Genomic DNA, 22248 nt, shown 5'->3' with positions numbered 1-22248 from the left:
AACCGATGCTGCAAGGAAGATTGGCTTGAGACACTTACAACCCTCGGACATACGCATAAGACTTGCCAACTCCTCATTCACAATACCCGAAGGAATGGTCCGAGACATTCATGTGAGAGTTGGAATCTGCAATGTTCCAACCGATTTTCGAATCATCAATGCTAAGAAAGGGAAGGTTACACCACTTATCCTTGGAGGAGCATTCCTAGCCACAGCCGGAGCCGTCATGGACTGGCCTAACCGAAGAATGACTCTCACCAACATCAATGGAGACATATCTATGAAGCTAAACCATTCAACCCACCTACTCGACGGTGTAGAGAAGAAGACTATGTAAGAGAGCCACCCGATAAATTTGATGGAGGAAGATCCAAGAGAGCTTGTCTAAGGACAACCCACTCTCCTCACCCTGCTTGAGAAAGCAAGCCAAAGTCGAGCCAACGACGTTAAACAAGAGCGCTTCTTGGGAGGCAACCCATGTCTAGTAAGTATTTATTTTTAGGATTTATTTTCTTTTACTATTGATATTTTTGCACTTTAGTTTCAGGTTGTTATAAAAAAAAAAAAAAATAGAAAATAGAAAAGCAAAAAAAAAAAGAAGGAAGAAAAAGTACCCATGGATTAGCAATGCACAACTATGTCTAGTGGCAAGCACCACCTACTGACCGGCCATGTACAATGTGACCGAAGCAAGCCGAAGGCAACAGATCAATCAAAATCCTCATGTGATCGATGCCGAGAGTCCCCACTAGCCATACCAGCCATAGCCGATGCCATGTCCTGCACCGTGTACCGCATACCATGCCCCATGTACCGCGTACCGCACCACCATACCAGCTGCTATGTCCGCATCCGTTCATCCGTGTACCGCGAGACTAATCCGAACCACCACCATCCTCACCACCAACCATCAACATTCTTTTATTTAGGTATGCATTTGTTATTTTTTTTTCTCATTTTTATTGATGGTTTTAGGTTTTTGTTTCAAGGAGGATGCATTTAGAGATATATCAAACAGAATTCGATTGAACTTAGCCTAGTTCAAACTCGATGTCAAGCAACCAAAGGAAGTTACAAATGGTTAGTCACCACATTTTCATTCCACAGCCGACTTCTAGACAATTTTTTGGGCAACCATAAAATGTTTTAGAGTCGACACAACATCATTCCATCAAGGTGACATTGTTCTTAAACCCTACACTTCTCCTTATGATTTTTAATCCTCATCTCTTTCTTTTTTCCTACCGAGGATGGTGTGATTTAAGTCTGGGGGGAAGGATGTTCCATCCTATACTAATGCTACTTTCTATTTTGTTGACTTGAGACATTTTTTCCAATTTTTACATCAATAATTTTGACATTTTATCGAGTCACATTTTTTTTATTGAGTCAAAACTAGTAGGGGATTATGATCTTATTCTAAAGGTTTATTTGATTTGGATTAACACTCTTATGATTCTTGATTATGCTTGACAACAGAACCAAAGTTTGGAAAGACTGTGAGCCGACTCAACAATCCCCCAAGTCCCTATTCGATGGATATTCAGATGATCTAACGTTGTCTCTAACTTTTATAGGACCTAAACCAGACTTAATTTTCAAGCCCTGGGAATTGGTATACATTGGACTAGATTTCTACATTCAAGCCACACAAGACATTGCACTTCTTCAAGAGTATGTTCCCCTCTCTCTTCCCTTCAATACTATTAAAAAAAAAGAAAAAAAAAGAGAGAATAAAAGATGAGATGATTTTGATCAGTTTAGAGAGGTAGGTAAATTACCTGTGACCCCGGTATTCGCCTACACCTTTGATTAAAAAAAAAGAAGAAGTGAGAAAAGGGAGAGGAAAGGAATCATATGAAGAAAGTCTTGGCTTGAAGAGAGTCTGCAAGCCATTGATCGATTTTCCCATGGTAAGATTTCACTTTTTATAATTGCTTAATTTATGTAAAGAGATGACAATGGAGATTCTGGAAACTCTAAAGAATTGTGGGATCAAGGAGAGTTGATGACTCTCATGGTGGATTACAAATGGAAATTATTAATGTCAAGGCGATGAAGAGTGCAAAGACAATATCCCCAAAGATAAGTGAATTCCCAGTATTTTCAAAACCTCTTTTCCATGATTTAGTTTGATTATTTGCTTGAGGACAAGCAAAGACTAAGTCTGGCGGAGTTGATAACATCATTATTTTACCTATTTTAGCTATAGTTTTAGTATGCATTTAGGAAGAGTTTGATATGATTTCAAGGCTTTAATGTCCATTATCAAGTATTTTAGGTTTCAACAAGGTTTTACAGGTTTTATAGCAAAAATGACCAAAAGACAAGGAAAATACGTTTTAGGAAAGTTTCAGAGCTTTACAGTATGGGCAACGTTTGAAGAACTTCCAGAACTCACATTTCGACGTACTTGGTGTCTATGGAAATCTGATAGAGTCATCTTTCTCCTCTAAGTGGAATCAAGTCAATCCATCCAACCATCCGGATGTTATGCCCGATTTACCGAGACGTACCTTAAACCGACGTAAGGAGAACCCTCAAGCCAATGGGATTTTTATTGAAGGCCTGACCAGCTACCACCACGGCGGCCCAGTACAAGTCTTCACCACCATTCTAGAAGCTTCCTACGCCGCCCCTTGCCATGCACTTAACAAGAGAAGACATTTCTACCCTTTCAAAACCCTAAACCTAGACAAAACCCTATAAATACTCTTCTAAGCCCTAGGGTTTTTGGTGTGCAATCATTGGAGCAGCCAAGAGATACGACCAGAGGAGCAGCCGACGTCCAGACCTCTCCCTTGTCCCTCTCTTTGAAGCTTTGAGATCCACCAACTCTTTCTATTCTATTTGCTTTGTACTTTGTTTCTAAGGGAGAAGATCCTACAACTTTGTTTGACAATCATTGAAGTAATATCTAAAACCCTCTTCTCTATTTATTCTTTTATGTTTAGGAATTGTTTAAACCTTGCTTTGATGATTCCCTTAAACATGCTAGAGTAGTTTTCTAGTTGGGTTTAAAGGGATAAATCAAAGAGGGGAGATGATCTTAGTTTAGGTGGAAATGTTTAGGGTTTGTTAGATTTAAATCTGTTTATTCTATGGTTTAATTCTAAGTCTTTACTTAATGCTTTCAGTTAGCCTCATGAGCTAACTATGATCTAAAGTGTGTGTGCTTTGCCAAAATCTTGCGTGTGTGCTTGACCTAGCTTAGATGTGTGGGGAGACATAGGAAGCATATACCCCTTACCTATGAAATTCCACGGATTATAATCGAACCTGTTTTAAATGCTTTGATCTATGTGTCGTTGCCTGCGACAGTTGATTAACGAATTGTAGTGATCTTAGACGGTTAGATGGAGAACTTTAAGTTAACGGTTCATTAGTGTTTCGTAGTCCGAGTTTTAGATAAACAAACTAACCCTAAACTTTCCTAGATAGATAGATCATTGAACCCTTGCGATTCCCCTTGATGCCCAACGCTTGTTTCATTTATTTTACTTGCTTATTTTTACATTCATTTGCTTGCTACAACAGTGACAACCAAAACCCTATTTTTATTGAGTCCTAGCCTTACTTACCTCCGTCGGATTCCGTTGGACAACAACTCTCTCTCTGTGGGATTGAGCCTTAAATACTACTATCGATTAGTTGTGCACTTTCATCAGTTGTGTGGTCTTTTTAAGATAAAAGATTTGAAGTGGAAAACCACACACATCAATCCCAAGAGGGGAAAATGCTCCGGCCGATGCCCTAGCAGCACTCACATCGACATCAGACCCTGACCTTCGACGAATCATACCAGTTGAAAGCATTGACACGCCGAGCATCGAAGACACTCCAGTAGCGACCTACCTCGCCCTTCACCACCCAAACGAAATCAGACCCACCTGGCGAGTCGCCACGTCGCGGCAGTAATTCGAACCTCCTTCCGACGACGACAAGATAGATAGATAGACCCACCTGGCGAGTCGCCACCCACAAAAACGTTATATTCTCGTCCTCACCGATTACTTCACTAAGTGGGTCGAAGCCGAGTCCTACGCCAACATCAAAGCCAAAGATGCCCAACTTTTTGTATGGAAATATATCATATGCCGCCATGGCCTGTATGAAATAGTCACCGATAACGGCTCGCAATTCATTTCTTTGCAATTCGAAGAATTCTGTGCAAAGTGGAGAATCAAGTTAAGGAAATCAACGCCGAGATATCCGCAAGGAAATGGGTAAGCCGAAGCGACAAATAAAACCATACTCGACGGCCTAAAAAAGAGGATGGACGCCAAGAAAGGCGCTTGGGCCGACGAACTCGACGGAGTGCTTTGGTCTTATCGTACAACCCCACGAAAAGCTACGAACAAAACCCCGTTTTCCCTAGCCTACGGAATGGAAGCAATGACACCAGCTGAGGTCAGTACAAGCCTTCGCCGAACAATGCTCGTCCAAGACACACCACTCAACAGCCAAATGATCCTGGATAGGCTAGACGAGCTGGAAGAAGAACGCGACAAGGCACTTCTACGAATACAAAACTACCAACTCGTCGCCGCCAAGTACTACAACAACAAAGTCCACAATCGACACTTCGACGAGGGAGATCTTGTCTTACGAAAAGTCTTCGAGAACACTGCTGAGCCCAATGCTGGAAAAATGGGAGCTAATTGGGAAGGTCCGTATCAGGTGTCCAAAGTTGTCCACCCCGGTGTTTACGAGCTCCTGACAATGAGCGGCGAGCCAGTACCCCGCTCCTGGAACGCCATGCATCTAAAGCGCTACTATTACGAAAAAAAAAAAAACCATATCCCGTTTTCTACAGTTTTAATTATCTATGTAATGTGAACTACGAGGGGCTTGATCCCTCCTGATCGGGGGGTACGTAAGCAGTCTCTTTTACGAGAGACAACTGCCAATAATATTTTTTTTTCTTATGCTTATCAGCGATCGCGGGTTGCACCAGAGTAACAACAAAAGCATAAAATAAGAGCTGGTTCAAAAATTAAAACAAAGGGGAGTCGACCCCCAACCCGACAAAAGTTCAAAACGGGAGCCGACCCCAATACAACACATGCAAAAAACAAAAAAAAGGGGGGGGAGTAAGAAGAAATTGGGATCGCTACTATCAAGCACTCCGCATAAGGCCCCACTACTCAATCCCCAGGTCGGCGTTCGAGGGTTCGTCAAACTCCAGGCGACCGATGGTCGTCTGCCAGAAACGACACAAATCTTTCAATTCTTTCTGCCTGTCCATTGGGACAACAACACCCCTGGAGACCATCCTCTCGAGGTAGGAGCAAGCCCCCTCAACACGACTACTCTCGCAGAAGTAGTGATCTGTACTCTCAAGCTGAATAACGTACCACCGCAACACGTCGACCCGAGTTCGGCACGCGTCGAGTTCCACATGATCTTCGTACGACCTCCTACCAATAGGTCCAGGATCGTCCTCTTCAAGATCGGGAACCCCCGCTTTGGTCAGTAACGCCTCGCAGCGAGAACGCTCCTCGAGCAGTCGACCCCATCTCCATTTTGGGATGAACAGTTCGTCGTCGATCAAAAGCTCGAGATGCTCCACAGTCCCATCTACACGTCAAAATTGGAAACGCCGCTCGAACTGCCGACACGTTTCCACGATATAATCCCGCAGCCGTTGAATCCGGGCATTATAGTACTCTAGCTTCAAACGAATCACATCATCAGGTCGTACAGCGAGCCGTTCTTGCGCCCTCCTCAACCACGCCGACCTCATTGTTATGGGCATCGCAACGTGTTTACTGGAAACAAACAGAGGAAAATGAAAGAAGGTAGAGGCCGGATGGGCAATTTATAGATTGCAAAGTGCGTGTTCCCGAAGGGAAAAATAAATCAAGCCTCGGAAAACGCACCCATTAAATGACCAAATGTGTTTCATAAAAAAAAAAAACAGAGTCGACCAACGCGTGTCGCGTCTATATAATTAAGCCTAGTGGCTACTCGCAAAGTCGTGGGCAAGCCGACCACCGCGTGTCGCGTCTAGATAATTTAAGCCGAGTTGCTACTCGTAACGTCATGGGCAAGCCGACCACTGCGTGTCGCATCTTTATAATTCAAGCCGAGTTCGCTACTCGTAATAAGAAAATAAGCCGACTCCTGTATGTCGCACTCGAACAAGAAAAAGCCGAGTCACCACTCGTGAATTAGGAAAAGCCGACCAAACGCTATTTCTTCTCGCTAGCCACTATCCCACAGGTTGGCTCGTCAAAATCAGGACGAGCGGATCTACTCTCGCCAAAGTTGGCATCCTCCCCGCAAGAACACTAACGTCACCACTAGAATCTCAGACTCGAAAATGGAGTTCGAACTTACGACGTATTACGACCTGCAGTGATATATTCACGAGCTCTCTTCGAAAGACACCGACCTTGCTGTTGCAAGTGACGCAACGACCTCGGTCGATCCCAAGGAAAAGCTCGTACGTTTAAAGAAGAGAAGAAATAGCGTGAAGAAACTTTCGAAGCAAAATGACGATACGAGTTAAGCAAAAACAAGGAATCCAAAGTAAAAGAAGATCGTCAAACAAACATAAATAAGTTCCAACAACAAAATACAATGCCGTAACGGCCCAACATCCGATACATCAAGGGATAAGTTCAAAAAAAAATCGCTCGTCAAGGGGCGACAAGACCATCCCCAGGAGAATTAACACCAACCTCCGGGACATTGGGTTCAACTGATGGAGCGGCAGTCGAATCGTTCGGCGCGAGAGGAGTATGATCAGCCGCAGAGCGACCTGGTGTAGCAGGAACGGTATCTTCTTCCTCGGCTTCCTCACTGGACGCACGCTCCGACCTATTACCTGCGCCTCCTTTAGACTCCAAATCTGAATCATATGCGACACCTGGGGAAGGAACCCATTCGAGGGTATCAGGGAAAGGCTCGGCAAAAACGGAGGAAATGTCGAAATCCCCGGGATTGAGATCCGGGATGTCAATCTTGAGGATTTCCTCCTTTATCCCAGCTGCCACAGCAGCAACCCTCTTCTATATTCCATCAGCCAGAAGGGAGATCTGGCCATTGGCAACCAAAGCCTTGAGCATGTGCAAATTCCCCAAGGCCTGGTTGTACTCGAGCAACTTCAGACGAGATGCTTCAATAGCCTCCGCTTGAGCCTTGTGACGATCTAAAATCTTCTGGGCACGGTCGGCAACCCTACGATAAGCAGCCATCTTTTGATACCGACCAAACCCACGACGACAAGCCCTAAGCCTCATCGTCTCGGAGTCCAGAGCGATCCGAAGTTGGGCACAAGACGCTTCTGCCACGTTGAGCTTCGACAGAAGGGCAGCTTGTGCAGAGTTCGCCACATCTCGCTGACGCTCCAACTCGGAAATCTTCCCGCTCAGCGTCCTGTTCGAGCGAACTGCCTCTTCGAGCTGAGCTTCAAGCTTCTTGACTTGCTCGACCGAGGGACATGAAGGCGTAGAAGCAGCGGACTCCAGGTCGTACACACGCTTCTCATAGCCAGAAGCGAGACGGTTGATGCGACCTATGAGCTGCAACGACCACAAATCAGAAATGCGAACTTAAATAAAAAAAAACAATTAACGAGCTACGAACCTCGAAGGCGGTATTCGCCAGATCGATGATCTTATCGCCCTCCTTCATCCTCTCGATCGGCATAAGACGACCAGACCCAAAATGGATCTTGCGAAACAATTCAGTGCATGCTTCCGAGTCGTTCGGAAAAGCTTGGGTTGCCGAAGTATGAGAGAAATCCCACCGATAGTCAATGGTGCTCTACCGCTTTGACGGGTCCGATCGATCCTGAGATTGATCTGCCTTCTTCTGCGAAGGATTCGAGGAATGCTCCTTCTGACGGCTAGAGTCACCCGTAGGCTTTTTCCCTTGGGAGTCAGCTCCAGCGGGGAAAGCCAGGAGGTTTGATGGGAGAGGAGACGATCGTGATGCCGGCCTTTTGCCAGCGCGAATCTCAGCCGAACGAGAATCGTGAGAAGCCGGAGGGGATCTCCGTGACGAGTCAACCATGGAAGGGCGAGTCTCGGATTGGACCTCAGGGCGAGAAGGTGGAGAGAGCGCAGGTGGACCAGTAGCTTGACGGTAGCGAGCCGACACGTTAGGAACATCCAAATTAAGTCTCCCCATCGTACTAGCTACATAGAGAATTCGAGTTAAAAAATAAAAAATAAAAAATAAAAAAAATAAAAAAAAACCCCGACCTCCTAACAGGTTGTCAACGAACGCCTTTTACAAGGCAAAGAAAAGTTTGACTATAACCTGTCGGTCGAGGAACCTTTTGTTTTCTTGGACGACCTCCTTTCCTCTGTCCAGAGCCTGGCCAAGTATATGGACCCACTGCTCGTATCGTGTCGATATCAGCTCGAAACGCAGGACGATAAGGAAGAAGGCACCACGGTATGACAACTGCAAAGAAGTGAACGGGGTAAGTAACGAAAAATATATGAAGGACGTGAACAAGTTACAAAGAAAAATGAACTACCATGTGAAAGGTTCCACCCAGAAAATAAAGGGATCGCAGGATCCTCGACGATCCCCGGAACTATTTTTAAGAAAATATAAGACCCTTCCCAATTGTGGGTCTTCCCTGTTGCCCCTTTGACGAGCAGAGGGGGTCGCGAACTGACATAGTAAACTCCGGGTTTCTTATTTCTGTCAGACGCTGTAAGATGGGTAAAGCTCTTCGAAATGATCAACCAAAAGTCGAATCCCCGCTCTCTTCGCCAAAATCGAGATGCCAACCGCGTTCCGGAACGTACCCGGAGGCGAACTGAGAAAACACCATTTTGCGTTTAGCAAAATACGACATCAAAAAAGAGGGAAGGGGAAAAGTAACCCCACATTCGGAGAAACGTTTCTCTGAGAGATAAATGAACCCTTCAGGAACATCCCATGGATGCTGATCGCGCTCGGGGATAATAATGACAGGATCGGCTGGGAATTCGCCAATCTGAACCGACACGAGAGCCGATTCGCGTTTAGAGGAAGACCGGGGAACGAAAGAAAGGGCATGCTCCCTGGTTCCTGAAGGGTCGGCAACCAACGAGGGAGATTTGTGCCTGATGATGTGATCCGCCAGAACGATCATGTCGTCGAAGTCCTCGTCGATAAGAGAAGGGATCTAGCATGGAAGGGCTGACGAACTCGGAACCGCCACATCGGAGAAGATGCAACGCTGGAGTTCGGCCAAATTGGTGTCGTCATAATTAGACGACGATCCCGAAGAAACGTCACTACTCGTCGGAGACCTCGCCACACGATGGTCCGATCTAGTCGAACCACTGAAATCAGGCGAAGTGTTCTGACGAAGGTGGCTCGCCGCCGAAGAATCAGACGAAGTGGACTGGGGGGGCCATAGAGAGTCTCAAGAAAAACTAATATATAGACGAGCTAGAAGATGAGGGAAGAGAGTACCTGGGACGACGAGCTGAGGAAACAATCGATGGAGAGAAATGAACCCAAGATGAAGAAGGGGTGAGTATTTATAGGGTTGAAAGGAAGATTCCCGAAGAAGTCATCATTACAACTCGAGGATCGAAGCGACGTTACAACTTTCGGATATCACGCGCATCAAGATAAACGCGTGACGATGTGACCGCATTTTTCGGGAAACGGGAAAGCTCACGCGCGACTCTCCAATTTCCCAATATTTGTCCGCGTAACCTTCAAGTGCCATCGTTTACCGACCTCGGATCCAGCTCGTCGTCAAAAACAAAGGTTCGAAGCTTGCGCGACAGCCGGGGAATCACTAAAGGACACAGAGTTCTCCGCATAACTACGAACTAAAGATGGGGGGAATACTGTTAGGGGTGGATTTCACCCCAACAATAGGTCCAGCCCAGAAAAAGCCCAAAAGAATTAATAGGCCGAGCAGGATATTTTGGTCTTTTCGGTTGACGAACTGACACAGTAATCTATAAATAGTGAATGTACGACGTACGGCGCGAGGACACAAAAAACGATGAGGAAATTTGTACAAGAGAACAGGTTCTCGCAGTATCGACTTGACGAGCTCGCAGTTCGTCAATTGTTTCCTTTTCGTCATTTTATAGCTCGTCATTACCAATTGTAGCCCGACTTTTTCATATATAAAAGAGAATTTCGACCCTCTAAATACCGAACTAAAACACTCTAATTGGACCAATTTGGACATCAACAGTCTCTACAAGATAGACAAAGAGAGATCAGACAAACGTTTCCTAATAACTCCGAAAGCTATCTTGTCGGAGTGGAACAAAGTGTTGAAGAGTTGGTTGGGTGTTTGGTGGTGACTAACAACAACATTCGAATGGTTTCTATATCCGGGGTGGGTGGTATTGGTAAAACCACTCTCACTAGACAAGTATTTCATCATGACATGGTGGGTCATCATTTCGAAGGGTTTACATGGGTTTGTGTTTCGAAAGAGTTTATGCAGAAACATGTTTGGCAAAGGATCTTGCATGATTTAAGTCAGCCTGATGCAGATATTTTCCAGATAGATGAACATACACTCCAAGGTAAACTATTTAAGTTGTTGGAAACTGGTAGGTATTTGATCGTTCTTGATGATGTATGGAAAGTAGAAGATTGGGACCGAATCAAAGCAGTGTTTCCACAAAACGGAGGTCAGATCTTGTCTTCTTAAAATCTCACAAGCGTTTGTTAATAGAGTGATATGAAAGCAAGACAATATTTTTGCAGGCTCGAAGATATTGCTTACTTCTCGCAATGAGGGTGTTCGTTTACATGCCCATCCAACATGTTTTTTCTTTAGACTAAGAAGTCTTACACATGAACAAAGCTGGACACTATGTCGAAGGATAGCATTTTCTAAGAGAGACGAAACAGGTACAATCAGAAATCATTAAAGATATTTTAAGGCTCAAATCTTGAAACATATTACCCTTGTGATGGTGCAGAATCTAGGATTGAGGAAGAATTAGAAGCCATGGGTAAGAAAATGGTTACATGTTGTGGAGGACTACCATTAGCTGTTAACGTGTTAGGAGGGTTATTAGCTACAAAACATACAATTCCCGGGTGGAAAAGTGTGTACGACGATATTGGATCTTATATCGTTGGAGGATCAAGCAGCTTAGATGACAATAATCTCAATTCTGTTTACAGATTGTTATGTTTAAGCTATGAAGATTTGCCAATGTGTTTAAAGCATTGCTTCCTTAGCCTAGCCAGTTTCCCTGAAAACTACAGGATAAATGTTGAGACGTTGTTCAATTACTGGGCTGCAGAAGGAACTATAACGTCTTATTATGGTGGTGGTGCAACCATTCGAGATAGTGCAGAAGGCTACCTAGAAGAGCTGGTTAGAAGAAATATGGTTATTGCTGAGAGAAACTATGCAACTTCGAGGTTTGACTATTGTCATATGCATGACATCATAAGAGAAGTCTGTTTATCCAAGGCTGAAGAAGAAAACTTCCTTCAAATCATCAAAACCACTACTTCCACATCTACCTTCAATGCTCAATCTCCCAATAGATCTCGCAGAGTTGCTTTACATAGTGGTAATGCGTTTCGAATGATGGGACGTAAGTACAATCCAAAAGTGAGATCTCTTTTGTTTCTCTGTATCGAAGAAGAGGTTTGTATACGGTCATCAACGATGTGTTTCGGGATTTTACCATTGCTAAGGGTTTTAGATCTTTCTCGAGTAAAGTTTGAAGGAGGAAAGTTACCTTGTAGCATTGGAGAACTCATCCACTTGAGATTCTTGAGCTTAAACAAGGCTGTGATCACTCATCTTCCTACTTCTTTGCGTAATCTTAAGCTTCTGCTTTATTTGAACTTGTTTGTTGATGTTAGGCAATCAGTTCACGTGCCAAATGTTTTGACAGGGATGAAAGAACTGAGGTACCTTTTCTTACCTTATACAATGCATGATAGAACAAAGCTGAAATTGTGTGAGCTAGTGAACTTGGAGACGTTGTGGTGTTTCTCAACAGATCACACTTGCGTGACGGATCTACTATGTATGAAAAGGCTCAGGAATCTAGCTGTCTCTTACCATGGTGGTTGTAAATTTGAAACTCTAACTTCAACTCTAAGTCAGTTGAAAAATCTCCAACAGCTTTGTTTATATGATTTCATGAACGGCGCCCGTGTGGCTGATGGCAGAGATTTCATTCAAGATTTTGTTTATCTCAAAGTATTAGCTTTAGACATGCGTATGCCAAGGTTGCCTGATGTATGATATAATGCTTTCTCCGGGAGGAGAATGGTGTGTTCCAGAGGCGGGTTTCCTCATTTACGTGCTCTAAAACTAGAAGAACAAGAGGAGTTGGAAGAGTGGATAGTAGAAGAAGGGTCCATGCCATGTCTTCATGCTTTGAGTATAATTGGCTGCAAAATGTTAAAGGAGACTCCAGGTGGACTCAAATATATTACTTCCTTGAAGGAACTGAGTATTAAATCAATGAAGAGGGATTGGAAAGTGAAACTGTCTGAAGGAGGAGAAGATTATTACAAAGTCCAACACATTCCCCGCATTCAATTTACTAAGTGCGACCAAGATTGACTAGAATGAACGATAACAGGTAATAATTTGATGAACAATACTAAAAATCTTACAAATTGTTAACTACTTTGCAGTGTGATACTATTATTGTTCTAACTTTCTTTCTTGGTTTTCAGGTTAGTCTATTTTGAAGCAAATTTTATAATCATACGTCAAGTAACACATTGTGTGTGGTTTAATGACACTAATGAGCTCTTTGTATTTGTCTTGATGTGTAATCTCCCCTGAATGCACATAGCGTTAAGTGATGGCCAATATCCTTCATAAACTATAACACCACCACGAGACCTTGAAGTTGTCATCAATGTCATCAACAAAAACCTCGCTTAACTCTTTCAAATCCACATCAAGAAATCTACTTCTAGTGTGATTGTGTTAATCGATCTAACCTATTAATCTGAATGAACTTGCTTAGTTTATTAGGTGGAAATTCATATTTTATGATTCAATACTAGTTCGTGGGACTTGTGCTGCAACGAGATTCTATATTTCATGTTTCGTGACTTTTACAGAGTCATAACACTAGTAGTGGTGGATTGGTGATAATCAGAATCCCAAGTTGGATTTTCAATATACCAAGTGGATTCAAGTGGGACATTCTAACATTCTAATAGCTAGTTGATATATATAATTCAAACCATAGAAAGAAGTTATCATTTTCACTTGTTGATAACACGAATATTAAGAGTTGAACTCTAATGATGAAAGGATGGTTACATTATTTTGACTATAGAAAGCTATCACGCACTATAACTGGTCCAACAGTCTCGACCAATGTAGCATTTGCCATTATTACACTACCCAAATATTAAATTTTCAACTTGTTTCTTAATATTCCCATAAAAGCATTGAGAAGTGATCCAGTCTTACGTACTCTCCCATCAATGGCTACGATCAACTTCCTCCACTTTGCGTTCTTTCTTTTTGTTCTTCTCTCTCACGCATCAGGTTTGCTTTCTTACAACTTTACATTCCAACAATATCTGTCTTTGTTCAAAAGTGTATTTTCATAATATTACTAGTTGCACAATTCTTCTAATCACACTAGCTAGCTTTGTTGTTCTTTTTGGTGATCAGCTTCAACGGTAATATTTTACAACAAATGTAAACACACGGTGTGGCCAGGAATCCACCTAGCGCCGGCCAAAACTTACTAGCCGGCGGTGGATTTGAGCTTCCAGCCAACAAATCCCGTACTCTTCAACTCCCACCACTATGGTCCGGCCTTTTTTGGGGTCGCCACGGTTGCACCTTCGACAGATACGGCCGGGGTCACTGCGCCACCGGGGATTGCGGTGGTTTTCTCTCCTGCAATGGAGCCGGTGGTACACCTCCGGCCACTCTCGCCGAATTCACCCTCGGCCCAGTGGATTTCTATGATGTTAGCCTCGTCGACGGGTCAGTAAAATTTAATAAAAATTGCCTCCTTTAACACATATTTAATACAACTTTAATTATTTGTAATGTTAGATATAACCTGGCGATATCGATAACGCCGATGAAGGGTTCAGGTAATTGCAGCGACGTTGGTTGTGTAAGCGACCTAAACAGGATGTGTCCGGTTGGGTTGCAAGTCCGGTCACGTAACGGGAAACGTGTAGTAGCATGTAAAAGCGCTTGCTCTGCCTTCAAATTACCAAAGTACTGTTGCACCGGCTTGTTCGATAACCCAATATCTTGCAAACCAACAGCTTACTCCAAAATCTTCAAAACCGCTTGCCCTACAGCTTACTCCTACGCTTATGACGACCCAACCAGCATCTTCACTTGTTCCAAGGCTAACTACATCGTCACTTTTTGCCCTCACCATCGCCGTGAAATTACGAAATCTAGTTGTGTTTGAGATTACCCTTGAATGCAACTCCTTTATATTAATATCAATGGTATCCATATTGCTAGTGTTATGTACGGTAGGTTTTGTATATGCCAACCAAAAACTTTCATAAATATAAAGATATCATGAGCTTTCTCTATCTCTATGCAATTCCATCGAACAATTTCAGGGAAGACCAGGTTGGGTTATATCGTAACATGTGAAAGATTATTTTCATACATAATAAAAATGTTTTCAAATAGATAGACAAGATGATTTAATTGTAATTGTTGTTTGATTTTCCTAATCTATTTTTTCTTGATATATATATATATATATAAATTTAGGACATGTCATGCTTAGTAACATATATTAAAATCGAAATTTAGTACAAAATGACTTCGTAAATAATATAGAGAAGAATTTTGAGGACTTATTTTTACACTTTGAGAAATTAATTAATTAATGGTATATATACTTTAGGAGTTTAGGTACGTATTATTAAACGATCAGATTTTAAAAGTTGAGATTTGCTTTAGTCGTTTTCCCTTTTAGCAAATGACGATAAGTAATTTATGTAACCAAAAAGAAATTCTCTCTCTCTCTCTCTCGCCGAAGACAGTTAATTCAGCAACACAACCTCTATTATCACCGGTTTCCGGCCGGAGGCGTCGGCCAGTTCCTTCCTTTTCCTTCAGTTTCTAATCTTTCTTGTTTTTACTTTGATTTGCTGCGAATATAAAAATCCCAAACCGCCGTTTTTGTCAATCTCGTCCATTTCACTCCTAATTCAGATCTCGAAATTATCATCTTCTCCAGTTTGGGTGATGTTTAATAACACCTAAAGATCATTATACTTGGCGAACGTGTTTCTCTCGTTTCATAACAGCAGGGAACAGAGGTCTCAGAATCAAACGATGGGATTGGTAGTGTCATCGTCTCAATTTCGTGTTCTCTTTCTCTTCCTGTGGAAGAGTTTAATTCCGACCCTTATCTGGTCTCAATCCATGAGTTTTTGTGTCGGTTTCTTTCCGTCTTCGAACGGTGTTTGTCGTTTCATCATAGAAACGTGTAGCTACCAACATCAAAGGGGATATGTGATAAAGGTTGTGAGTTACAGTTCTCCAATCTCATCACCTAAGAACAGAGCACATAAGCTCTAATTCCTCTTTACACATCAATGATCACGCATGATGCCCTTTACCATAGTAATCTATCTCTATTTATACTCTACATTGTTCTCATTCTTCTTTTTAGCTCCTCACATGTGCCTCTCATGTGCTTATCAATACTCCCCCGTTTGACGACAGCTTGTCCTCAAGCTGTGAAGGAGCAAATAGGATTGACACAGAAGCAAAGAAGACGACCATTCCTGCCACGGCAAAGCTGCTGCACGCACAATCATCTTCTGTACCATAGTAAGTGACTCCAAGAAAGTGCAGGTCCCGACTTTGTGGCTCTGAACATCCATTGTTCAGATTCTTCTTTCACCAACAATGCCACACAGAATAATAGACGTTCCTTTCCCCATATGGTGAGTACAAGCCAATAAACTTCCCTTCATAACTCTGTTTTGCAGTAATGCTGCCAACACACTTCTGTTTTAATCCGGCGTCAAACTTTTGCTCAAAATTCTGCAAATACCGAGCTTTCCAACGGTGCCAAGAATGGTAACTCAAAATCCCACGCTGCATCTTTCTACTTTGAACCATAGACTCTTGTACTCTCTCCCTTGATCTCTCCTAGTATTTGAGCAGCCAAAACTCACTAAGCTTTAACTTCCTCTTCTTGTGTGTTACTCGCTGCCTTTGAAGTAACACTCTGTCAAACACCGGATGATCACACAACCACAACTTATCACCATTTGTGTTCCAAAGTGCAAAAATATCTTCATCCTCGTATGTTTTCTTTTCAAACAAAATTTTTTCCTTTCTCAGCACTCTTGTATCATACCTATCTTTGAACTTAAATTTCCATGTTTTAGAACACTTCTGTTGATGTCCCCTTTGTTGCAAGGAATGCTCACAACAACAACTATTGTTTCTAGATATAGTTGCAGATGCAAAAGGGACAAGAGACGCCTTGCATAGGCAGTGTACTTTGTGTGATAGTCATGAGCTGCAAATGCAACAGCAGAGAAAATGTTCTAAGTTCTGGACATTCAAATATAATAACAAGGCTTTACGAGGAGAGAAGATATTAATGAAGCAGAACCAGTCCAATCACAGAGGAAAAATCAAGTTTGAACATATTAAGCATGCTTGTTGGCTGATCCAATGTAGAAAACATAGTTGCTATTTGTCAATGTTGCTTCAGCGATTCCAATTTGTTGTTATGGACTTCTCAAAATTTTGGAGATTTAGGTTCAAAGGCCAGATTTTGGAGATTTTCATCGTTGTGTTTGAAAGAAAAAAGCTGCAAAAGTTTAGCTTGCAACTATGGATGACCTGCAACTTCACGGTGAAGCTATGGTGCGGAAGATCAATATTGATTGATTGTACTCTACTATCAATCATAGTAGAGCTGCTGATGTGATGTGATCTCACATGCTCTCTACTATGGCAGGAGACAGAACAGAGAGCATGGATTGATTGTACTCTACTATGAGGATAATGTTGTGTGGTGGTCTCAGATTGGGAAAGTAATTCAACCTGCAACTTCTGCATCTATGTTGTTAGCTCTGCCAATCATCCCAACAACTTATCTACATGAAGATGGAGCATGATTTTAACATTCAAAGGGCATTGGAACAGATTCAAAAGTTTGGAGATACTAGGATGAAGGCTGTTTGTGTGCTTTGCTTGGGTGGTCTACATATCTGTTTTCCAGATTTAGGGAAGAGAAAGTTTTGCAAGGACTGGTGGTTTAAGTTCAAGCACAACACATCTCTAAAGACAGCAGTGCAACTTACATAAGTCACGTTAGTGCAGTGGATCCGTTTCTCGGGAGCAGCTCTACCAGTGCATCAACGATTCTATTCTCTACTGCAGTCTACAATTGTTACATCACAGCTTGAGGACAAGCTGTTTTGAAAGGGGGGAGTATTTATAAGAGAGCATGTGAGAGGAACATGTGAAGAGTAAAGAGAAGCATGTATGAAGTTTAGAGTATAAATAAGAATAGTGTAAGATTGTGAAGAGTATCTTGCGTGATCAGAATTGTGTGAGTTTGTTAGAGAGCCTGCGTGCTCTGTTCTTAGAAGATGAGTTTGGAGAACTGTAACGCCATGCTTGTCAATTAGGGTTTGAGTTTGTAACTAGGATCGAGAGAGATAAGAGAGAAGAGTTTGTATCCTCAATCTTATCAATATGCCTCTTATTTGGATCTATCCTATTTAAGAAAGGGAGATCCATTCTGGATTTGGGATCCAGGAATATGTGATTGTGTTTTATTCTCTTGGGGGATGGAACTATGGATGCTTGGCTTCGACTACAGTCGGACGGTGATATCGTTTGATACTTTTGGATTTAGAGATATGTTCACTGGTTACAAAACAAAGGAATCAACATTAACTGGCGATGATGTTGATGGTTACTTCTTAAGGTCGACAACCTACCCATTGTTGGAAAAATTATGGGGTTCTTCACTAACTCAAGAGAATTTCATTTATGTACTTGGTCCGAGACGGAAGCGATGTTCTCAGCGAGTTTCATTACCCACCACCTTTTGGTTTGGGTATGCAATTTGGTTTTTCGACATAGGAATTGGCAAGATTAGGGTCAACGAAGAGGCTCATGATAGAATGATGCTTGTTTGGGATATTTCGAGAGGAAAACAAGGTCACTATTTTTTAGAAAAACACTGATACGGACTAATTGGTATCAGATTGTTGACTGTTCAGAGCTATCAACGAAAGCAATGGGTTTTGTAATACAATGTGCATTTTGGTATTTCTACAAAGAAAAGTTAGCCAAGCACAACTTTCGTATAAGAAGATCGATTACTGAGGAGGAAAATAACGGTTTCATTTGGCTGTTAGCGAGTAAGGCTTTAAAGAAAGCATCGTCAAATTTACTCTTTAGTTTTATCATTTTCAGTGTATGGCGCATATTTCTGCTTATGTAATAATTTGCTTTCGAAGTTTCTGTAATGATCTTGTAAACTCATGTTGATATCAATGAATGAATTTGTATAGCCGAAAAAAAAAGTAATTTATGTAAAAAAAAAATATTAATCGAAATTAGGCTACATATCAACATATTACATATCGAGCGAAATAATTTACATCTTATCCATATAAAAAAGATATATCTTCAAGTAAAATCAAAGAATCAGATTACTAAATATTTTATACCAAACTTGTTTCTTCCGTAGATTCCTCATCTACTTCTCCTCCCCAAAGTAGTCCACCTTCCAAGTTAATTAACCATATCTTCATCTTTGACAATGAATCACTGCTTCTTCTTTCAGCCAAACATAAACCCCCAAAATCAAAAACATGCTTTTCTCTCTACTCGATCAAAAAATGGAAAGCAAAGAACGAGAACTTCAGTGTCCTCTCAGTATTTGGAGACGATTCTACGATTTCGTGGTGAAGTTATTAGCTACACAGGCCTTGAAGAAAGAAACACTTGGCCAACGACATACACTTGGTAAAGTTGAATCAAAGAAGGAAAATTCTGATATTGGCTCTAATATCATAAGTACTGTTGAAGAAAACATGGTTACAAATGAAACGGTATCAGTCGATGGGGAACAAGTAGAATTATGTGTCCCAAAAGAAAAGGCTCCAAGAAAAATTGTGAGCATAAAGGATGAAGTTGATGAGATACGCATAAGTTCAAGGAGAATCAAGAAGAGGACATCGAAAGGAAGTTTTAGCTCCTTCGATGATGAGCATGAGGTTGTGTCTTTGAAACCATTGAAATCGATTCTAAGAAAGGATTCAGGAGTAAGCAAAGATCTATGATTACATATTATATTGGATTTGTATTAAGGAAAATTTCATACATGTGTAAGTTATGTAATTCTGTTGTGGTTGATGTCAAATTAAATTTACATACTGTTCCATGCACGATATGCATGAGATTAACTAAAACTTTTTATATTAACAAATAAATTACAATTTTTAAAAAAATTGATAACAATTGTTGATATGTTTAAACAATGTTTTGGTTCGTTTATATATTTTTTTCAAGCTTATGATTTTAGATAAAATATTTGAAAAGAAAATTTAAACATAATTTTAAACAATTTTTGTAAGAAAACATCAAGCTAGTTGCTGTACTAATTTTTGCAACATTAAAATCCTAGTGCAATATATTCTTCAAACCGCGTTTGACATCCAAGTTTTCGTTAGCAAACGTAGTTGCGTAAGATAACCGTCTTCACACTTGAAGAAAACGGCACTGTACAGACTCATTCTCATCAAAGCTGACTATTAATACGTCTTCATTAACGTTTAGCTTGTTCATTCTATCCATTCATTCTCCTTCTTTAAAAGATGTACCAATAAACTTACCATATTTTAAAACGGGAAAAATAAAACCATTTAAAATGATAAGGAAATATCAAAGTAAACTGATGAACCATTTATGGCATTGGCACCATTTTTATATGTTTAGCTGGTAATATATATGAGTTCTAATTGTTGATGAGTTTATAGTCATGTATTATATACCATGCGTCCAACAGTCGAAGTTTGCAAAATCATAACTTCTTCTATATGAAAAAGTCAGAGACAATAATTCCTTAAATGAATTCTCAATTAGATCATAATTATAGTTCCTCAGCTCATATGGCAAGGTCTTCATTATCGGAAAAGGTAATGATTGACTAGTGCTATGGTTAAATTTAGATAGCACCGACAGATACACTGTGATACACTGTGTTTTAGTTTTCTTTCGCTTCAAGATCTGTTGACCAATAAAGACAGATGCAAGCTAGGATATAAGATTTCATTTTCGAATCTGGGAATTCCGTAAGATGATTGACTGGTGCTATGGGTTATATATTCAGTCTTGAAACTATTGATGTTATTATTGAAGGAAATACCAATACATTTTGACTAAATTAATTAATTATGATTTATTTTGGAATATTTCCATGACAACAACATCCACGGTCTTGAGTACATACACCAAAATCATACTGATAATTTTTACAATAGTCAGTGCAACTGACGTCCCCATGATCACGACACGGTTGAAATCCTCCAAAGCATTCCACTTCGTCAAACAACATTCGATAACCTGTTTCTTACCAATACATATCATTAAACCACTATACACATTAATTATAAGAACAAAAATCAAGCTCATAAAAAAAAGTGGATGTAAGAATATAGTAGTACCTGATGCTGTCGTACGACTGTGAACAAAAGATATGACAAAAAAGATAGTAAAAACATATCTTATTGAAGTTTTCATTTTGATAACCATTTTAATGGTATTTTCAAGTTTTTTTTTGATTAAATTTTCTAGCTAAGATGATTAGATATATATAACACAAACATACGCAAACAGGTCAATTTCTATGGTAAAAAATAAAAGGAACATGAACATTCAAATAATTTTCTTATAATGTTTTGGTCAAAAGAATTCATGTATAATGACTCTCTTACCTTTTTTTTTTTTTTGATCAAAAATGACTCTCTTACCTAATTAGTTCGTCAATGACCAAATTAAATACATTAAAATTACATTACACATGTTCTATAGACAAATGTTGGTGGTTCTTACTAATATAAAATGGATGGAAGAGCTCGAAATATTAATAGTGCTACGTACAGTACATAGTAAATTGTAAGTATTAGGATACGTGTTCGTATATATGTAAAATATTCACTTCTGATACGAGTCTATTATATTAGGCAATCTCAACTTGTATAAATTACTAGATAAAGACCGGTCCGACGTGTGAATTTAAAGTTTTGTAAATAAAATAATATTTAATAAAAGTTTATTATACTTTATTTATAATTTGTTTTTTGTTATAATACACCGATTTATATTCATCTATAACTCTTTGATATATGTTATCCATTAAAAGTGTATGTTTTATACCTAAATATACTGTATGTTACAAATATATTATTTATCACCACCTAGAAAATGTTTTACTTTCACTTTTGTATAGTTTCTTTAATTACTAAAATTGTTGGCTCAATTTTGAATAAAAAATAAATTACATCACAATATTGTATATGACTAACCATTGAGAGAACTGTCGCTTTCCTTCCTCCCTTGGGAAGAAAACCTTGCGTCCAACCTCCCCCACCTTACTCCCTTGGAGAGATAACCTTGCATCCAACCTCTTCCACCATAGAGAGAATCTCGGCTCTGTCCTCCTCCTGTGTGGAGAGAACATGTTCATGTCTTTCAGCTATCTCAAAGTGGATTGCTCCAGCAACCAATGAAACTAAAGACCATTTTCCAATGTCACAAAATCTTTCGATATTAACTAATGTTAAATTTCACAATGCATTCATGGAGTTTCTTTGACACACTATGATGTAGATTCTATCTCCAAGCTCCTATGGATCTATCAACAACGATTTATGTTTTTCCAATCTATATATGTTTGTTGTAGGCTTGTGTTTTCTTAGTATATATTATCCAACCATTAGGTTGATGACCTTCTCCTATTTATCTCTTTTTGAGATTGAACGAATGGTAACAATTATGTTTGCCAAAAAAAAAAGTCTATGACCAACCAATCAAGGTCGAGAATTTAGAAGTATTTTTTGTTTGTTAAAGAATTTAGAAGAAAAATTAGTTTGACATAATTAATGAAATAATAGGAAATTATAAGCACGGTAATATATGAATCTCAAATAATTCAAAGATGAAAATATAAATTAAATAAAACAATCTAAAACTACTAAAATAATATTTAAAATACAGATTTAGAAAAAGAAGATGCATAGATTAATCTTCTATTTTTTTGGCTCAACAGATTAATCTTA

The 22248-nt window shown here is 40.2% G+C and overlaps 1 protein-coding gene and 2 pseudogenes across 1 annotated transcript; all 3 read left to right on the top strand.

Annotated features, from left to right (window-relative positions):
* LOC104760082 overlaps positions 1-12644 on the top strand; it is a 24034-nt pseudogene extending 11390 nt beyond the window's left edge.
* Positions 13362-14513, top strand: LOC104758990 (annotated as a pseudogene).
* Positions 18687-19401, top strand: LOC104758989. Its single transcript, XM_010481965.2, has one exon. The coding sequence runs from the start codon at positions 18781-18783 to the stop codon at positions 19249-19251; it is 471 nt and encodes a 156-aa protein (XP_010480267.1). The 5' UTR covers positions 18687-18780; the 3' UTR covers positions 19252-19401.

The sequence above is a fragment of the Camelina sativa genome, chromosome 17 (genome assembly GCF_000633955.1).
Source record: "Camelina sativa cultivar DH55 chromosome 17, Cs, whole genome shotgun sequence".
NCBI classification, from domain to species: domain Eukaryota; kingdom Viridiplantae; phylum Streptophyta; class Magnoliopsida; order Brassicales; family Brassicaceae; genus Camelina; species Camelina sativa.
Note: the sequence above shows the minus strand (reverse complement) of the source record. Positions and strands in the feature narration are given on the sequence as shown.

Excerpts from the sequence above, each read along its gene's own strand:
- LOC104758989 (XM_010481965.2), top strand. The coding sequence starts at position 18,781 with ATGCTTTTCTCTCTACTCGATCAAAAAATGGAAAGCAAAGAACGAGAA.